A 7033-nucleotide genomic window follows, 5' to 3' on the forward strand; every position below is an offset into this window, starting at 1 on the left:
TTTCTATTTTCCCGCTTTTCTGTTGAAATTTTTTCCTGAGTTTTCTTTGCTATAAACTTCACGGAGCCCGAGACCTTTCTAACGAATGCAAAACCGTGGAAATCGGTTCATGCGTTCTGGAGTTATAGCGTCAGGAAGGAAACTCCGGCTTATTTTTATATATTAGAGCCAACTTCTATATGGGAAAATGGAATTGTCGCCTTACTCTATCTTACTCGCAATTTTTCCTCATTTGCTCACCGTTTAGACATACCCTGGACTACGACAAACATCTTAAGGCAAAAATCAGCTCAATCGGCCCAGCCTTCTCGAGTTTTAATCAGACTAACGACCAACAATTCATTTTTATTTATATAGAAGATAGATTTGAATCTGCACTGAAATTCGATGTAGTATGTATGTATTCGTTGGTAATAGCCGCCTTAACTTTTGGAAGAAAACTGAACTGACTCAAAGCTTACCTAACGCAATAACACTTCTAATCAAAATAACGCCGACAACAATATTTCTGTTAGATTTTGCACTTGCGTCTTCGCCCATATATACATATGTTTGTAAGTATGTATGTGTGCATATAAAGCAAAGTAGAGTGCGCATGTCAAAGCGCAGTGTTCCTTATCTCGTACATACATATACGTACGAATATACAACATAGAAGAGAACGCATGTCAAATCGTAGATAGGGCCTTAGCGCATGCATATGTATGTATGTACCATATGTATGTGCAATTCATACAACTACGCAGTGCACATGCCAAAGCAAACATTCGTAATCTATACTAATATTATAAAGCTGAAGAGTTTGTTTGTTTGTTTGTTTGAACGCGCTAATCTCCGAAACTACTGGTTCGAATTGAATAATTCTTTTTGTGTGGGATAGTCCATTTATCGAGGAAGGCTATAGGCTATATAGCATCACGCTTCGACCAATAGGAGGGCTTCCGTGATTCCGCTGCGAAAGCGGTTTATAAAAATTTCGAGGAGGCAACATATCCCATTTACACATATTCCGACGGCATTTTCATTTCGGTAATATGAAATTTAGAAGAGCGAGTATTAAGATGGTTGTTTTGTGTTATATTATGAAAATAAAGTACATTTTCAAAATAACATTTTTCCAAAAAATTAATATTTAGTTTAATATTGTTAATTTACAGAATAATTATGCAAATCGGGTTGGGAATGAGCGGAGTCTTAAATTTAATAAACTTATACAAGCATAAATCAAAATATCATTTCTCATTTTAAATTTATTATTTTAATTGGTATATAAAATTTATGCCACAATTATTATATAGTAGTCCAAAAATATGAATTCTTATTTTTCCCAGAAATATATTTGTAAACAAAAGGATCTTTATCCTTTTTTTGTTTTCCACATAAAAGATTTAAGGAGTTCAAGAGCTCGAAATGTGCGCTACATCAGCTACCTACCCGACGGCATTTCGTAATGTGATAAAAAAAATTTTTCAAGAGCTCAAAGCATGCGCTACATCAGCTCGAACCTACCTACCCTACGCCTTTGCGCAAATGATTATGTTATGATAACAAATGCTCACGTACAGATTTGGCAATGCAATAGCAATAGATTTGACAGTTAGTAAGACATAGATTTTATCCTGTCAAAATGGCCCATAAGATAGGTCGTATCAGCTGAGTCGGGCCTACGTTCTACGTTCTCCACTGTTTCTGCTATCACTCGCCGGGTCGGCTCCTTACTGAACGGTCGAACGCAGCGCTAATTTGTTTTTGCGATATATTATCATCGTAATAATACTTTTTAAACACATTTTCATTTTGTAGTTGTTTTCTATCGGGTGATTTTTTTGAGGTTAGGATTTTCATGCATTAGTATTTGGCAGATCACGTGGGATTTCAGACATGGTGTCAAAGAGAAAGATGCTCAGTATGCTTTGACATTTCATCATGAATAGACTTACTAACGAGCAACGCTTGCAAATCATTCAATTTTATTACCAAAATCAGTGTTCGGTTCGAAATGTGTTTCGCGCTTTACGTCCGATTTATGGTCTACATAATCGACCAAGTGAGCAAACAATTAATGCGATTGTGACCAAGTTTCGCACTCAGTTTACTTTATTGGACATTAAACCAACCACACGAATGCGTACAGTGCGTACAGAAGAGAATATTGCGTCTGTTTCTGAGAGTGTCGCCGAAGACCGTGAAATGTCGATTCGTCGCCGTTCGCAGCAATTGGGTTTGTATTATTCGACCACATGGAAGATTTTACGCAAAGATCTTGGTGTAAAACCGTATAAAATACAGCTCGTGCAAGAACTGAAGCCGAACGATCTGCCACAACGTCGAATTTTCAGTGAATGGGCCCTAGAAAAGTTGGCAGAAAATCCGCTTTTTATCGACAAATTTTGTTCAGCGATGAGGCTCATTTCTGGTTGAATGGCTACGTAAATAAGCAAAATTGCCGCATTTGGGGTGAAGAGCAACCAGAAGCCGTTCAAGAACTGCCCATGCATCCCGAAAAATGCACTGTTTGGTGTGGTTTGTACGCTGGTGGAATCATTGGACCGTATTTTTTCAAAGATGCTGTTGGACGCAACGTTACGGTGAATAGCGATCGCTATCGTTCGATGCTAACAAACTTTTGTTGCCAAAAATGGAAGAACTGAACTTGGTTGACATGTGGTTTCAACAAGATGGCGCTACATGCCACACAGCTCGCGATTCTATGGCCATTTTGAGGGAAAACTTCGGAGAACAATTCAGCTCAAGAAATGGACCCGTAAGTTGGCCACCAAGATCATGCGTTTTAACGCCTTTAGACTATTTTTTGTGGGGCTACGTCAAGTCTAAAGTCTACAGAAATAAGCCAGCAACTATTCCAGCTTTGGAAGACAACATTTCCGAAGAAATTCGGGCTATTCCGGCCGAAATGCTCGAAAAAGTTGCCCAAAATTGGACTTTCCGAATGGACCACCTAAGACGCAGCCGCGGTCAACATTTAAATGAAATTATCTTCAAAAAAGTAAATGTCATGAACCAATCTAACGTTTCAAATAAAGAACCGATGAGATTTTGCAAATTTTATGCGTTTTTTTTTTTAAAAAAAGTTATCAAGCTCTTAAAAAATCACCCGATATATGTGAGTTGCAGCACACCACTGCCAACAAAGAAACGAGAATATATATATGTAGTCGTACGTACGTATGTATAAATATGCCACTTTATATGGCTCGCCACCCAAGATACGCCAACGAAAATCAATTTGTGAAAAGAAAGTGTTTGAAGGTGAAAAAAGTGCAGTGTCTCAGTGAAAAAAAGAAACAAAAACAGAAATTTCTTGAACAAATAGAGAAAAAATCAAAAAATCAGTGCCGTAAGTGATATGTGAAAAGGATATTACCGCACAAAATCAAAAAATTGAGAAAAATCGAAAAATTAGTGCCGTAAGTGATATGTGAAAAGGATATTACCGCACAAAATCAAAAAAATGAGAAAATCGAAAATTAGTGCCGTAAGTGATATGTGAAAAGGATATTACCGCACAAAATCAAAAAAATGAGAAAATCGAAAATTAGTGCCGTAAGTGATATGTATATGAAAAAATATACGAGAAAAAATATTACCGCACAAAATCCGGTAAACACCGTGCACTTACGGATTATTTTGCTTTTGTAATTATCCCACTGAAACACTAAAAACACTAGTCACTTTGTCACTTTTCTTGTATAAACGGTTTATGATTGTCACCAATAAAATGCGATTAAAAAACCACTCTTTTTTTTATTTAATTTTTTTTTTTTTAAACGATTTGTATCCAAGTGATATTAAAGCAATCACGTACCTGGTTTGCCTGCGGTGGTGTGCAGTGTATTGTGTTCTTTGGTGGCAGGTCACTTTGTGTTAAAAAAGAGTTGCTGGTGTGCAGCGCCTTGTGAATCCCTGTGGGTGGTATTAAGAAAACTTGCTTGCTGGTTTGCAGCGCCTCGTGAATTCCAATGGTTATGGTGATGAGAAAACTTGCTTGCTGATTTGTGAAATAATATTTGATTAAGATCCGGCTCGAAGGACCATGAATATGTCTCGAACGTTCGACGAGTCACTCGCGGACGATGCGTCGATCGTTGAGAATATGAAACAGGAAAAAGGGAGTGTATTAGTAAATGAAACCACAAAGTTTGTGTTTAATATAGCAAATTAAAGTGTTGGTTCTTTATTAAATCGTGATTACCAAAAATTACTTACTGGTTTGTGCTTGTGGTGATGCTGGTTGTGGTGGCCGGTGGACGACGTCTTATTTCCTTCGCTCTCTAGAAAAAGGTAAAAGTGCGCGACTAGCAGGATCGGTTGCTAAGCGGGAGTTTTCAACGAAACCATTGCCAGTTGAGTGAAAGTTCTTAACAGTTGAGTGAAAACTATTAACAGCTAACTGGCAATGGTTTGTTATATACTCACTAAGGGTGGTAAAAAGAAATTAGGCGCTGGCCTAAACAATGGCTTTCATACTATTGTATATACAAAATTAATATTAACGCTTTTGCAGGTATGTGACTATAAAATGAGTATAACAGCTGTGGATGCGTACCACCCCGGATCAAGTCATGATGCTTTTATTTTCAATTTATCCAATATAAAACAGTCTCTTTTATCCAGTTTTCAAAGCGGTGACCACAGCTCCTGTTTTCTAGGGGATTCAGGCTATGCGTTAGAACCATATTTACTCACACCTTATCGCAATCCGACTTCTGGAACATCGCAGCATAAATTTAATTTGCAACATGCAAAAGCTCGTAACATCGTGGAAAGAGTAATTGGGGTGCTTAAAAGTCGCTTTAAATGTTTGCAAACTGTTTTGCCATACACCCCACAGAAAGTTGTTAAAATTATTAACGTATGCTGTGCTTTTCACAACATATGTCGATTTTATAATGTTAATGATTCCATGTATGCGTTTTCCGAAGAAGTAATCGATGATGACCCTGCTGAAAATAATAGCAGTCTTGAAACTACCGCGACAAATATCAGGGATCAAATTGCAAACAATGTAATGCAAATACTTTCAATTCATAATTTTTTTTATTGAATTGTTTGGTAGCAAAATAAAAAGACTTAATGTACTTCAATATTATTTACAGAAGGTGCTTGCTTTGCATTTCAAGAACTTAATATACTACTTGCATTGGGATACTTAAAAATAAGAATTTAATGGTATCTATCACATTTATATTACAGTTAAAAAAATAAAATTTAATTTATCAGATTGCTTATACTAAAATAAATTTTTTTCAATTCTTCGTTTATACAGGATTATATATGTATGTACTTATGTACATGATATGCTTAAATAACTAGATAAATTGTAAACAAATTTTAATTCTTAAATAACTAAAAAAAAAATTCCGAGATCTCATAACATTTTAAGTATTTAAAAAATAATAATAAATTAAAATGATCTTGCACGTTTCGTCCACTCCCACTTTTCTTCCTCTGTCTCCAACATGCGTTTCTTCATATCACTTTTTTCTTTCCCAATTCTCTCCTTTATGGAATTATGCTGACGCAAAATTTCATTTTGTTCTGCGGTAAGAGAGTTCTGTATTGAAATGAGATCGCATAACTTTTCCAGCGATTTTATCACTGCACCATTGCTATCTTTCAAAATATTTTTGGTGTCATCAAAACTTTCCAGGAGCTTCCCTAACGTTCCAGATATACAATCAACCGCACCTGCTTCCGTGGCCATGTGTTCTTTGATACATGCTTGCATTGAATTTGGTCTTCGCGTTCTTGTTGCAACCGCTGAAGTACTCGGTGTGTGATTTTCGTCATCAGATGATTCATTGCTATTGTCGCATTGTACACCGAATGAGGAACTTTGTGGAATACCTTCTACACAAGTATAAAGACCGCAAAGTTCTGCAGTTTTTTCCTCAGTGCAGCTTAAGACAAATTGGTTGAAGGGACCTCCGCCGGTAGCTCTTGTCTCCGATTTGTTGTGTGCAATTTTTTTGCGTACGCAGCCCTTCCAGTCCGACCAAACCTGCTCAAGAAAAATTGTTAATAACCACTTATGTGTACTTAAGAATATCTCTTTTGACCTTTTTCCATCCGTTGATATCTTTTTGTGGTGGTCCTTGGCTGTTTAGTTCTTTGGCTAGTTCTGCAAAAGAGCCTCCGCTGCCACTCGGTCGCCCTTAACATAATTTTTGGCAATGTCAGGATGCTGCTCCATAAAACTTAAAAAAGTTTCGTCTTGCGTTGGCGTTTTATGCTTGCCCCTAAATTTAAAGGCATAATTAATATATATCAATAAATACAAATTTAAAATACTTACATTTCTAATGTTTCCTTCAATTTTTCAATAAATTCGCGTGCCCGCAGCTTCACGATTTCAAAATGGAAAACAAATGGCGGATTCGATTTCTGGCACATGCCAAATCGTTGCGATTTGATGTTCGAAAACGAAAACGGATCAGTGAAATTCAGCACATGTCAGCACGATTTCGCTGACAATTTCATGCGAAAACGAATTGCAGCACATGCCCGATAAACCTTTTTTCCACGATTATATTGAATTGGCGTAATTTCAATTTGCCAACGGTCAAAGAGAATTATTATTTATATTTATTATTAGAATATTCTCCGAATAATTGTACCCTATGTACGCAGGATATACCGGCATAAATGGGTTTTATGTTGTATTTGGGTTTATATGTATATATGTATGCGTATTTCTTAATTTTCGCGGTACGGAGGTAGAGAGAAAGTAAGTATGAAATTTTTTCCGTTTTCTTATGTAAGTACTTCACTTCTTTATAATTTCAGCATAATTGTTGTAATGCATATTCATATAATTATTATGTAATTATACTTGTATATATGTATGTGAAGTTATACATAAGTATGTAGTTAAAATACGTTTATGAATATTATCGCATCAAAATATCTATATAGTTGGAAACGCATATTTCAAAAGGAAATGTGTGAAAGTTTATGCGTGTAAGTATGCATGTACTTAAGCAATGTAAATATGTACATATGTATATATGTA

General features: G+C 36.1%; 1 protein-coding gene across 1 annotated transcript; it reads right to left on the bottom strand.

Annotated features, from left to right (window-relative positions):
* Positions 1–5425: 5425 nt before the first annotated feature.
* On the bottom strand, positions 5426–6214 carry LOC120781302. Its single transcript, XM_040113502.1, has 3 exons — positions 6210–6214; positions 6081–6159; positions 5426–6022 (listed from the first exon to the last, which is right to left on the bottom strand). The coding sequence occupies exons 1-3, from the start codon at positions 6212–6214 to the stop codon at positions 5426–5428; spliced, it is 681 nt and encodes a 226-aa protein (XP_039969436.1).
* Positions 6215–7033: the final 819 nt, after the last annotated feature.

This window comes from Bactrocera tryoni, unplaced genomic scaffold, assembly GCF_016617805.1.
Source record: "Bactrocera tryoni isolate S06 unplaced genomic scaffold, CSIRO_BtryS06_freeze2 scaffold_548, whole genome shotgun sequence".
NCBI classification, from domain to species: Eukaryota; Metazoa; Arthropoda; class Insecta; order Diptera; family Tephritidae; genus Bactrocera; species Bactrocera tryoni.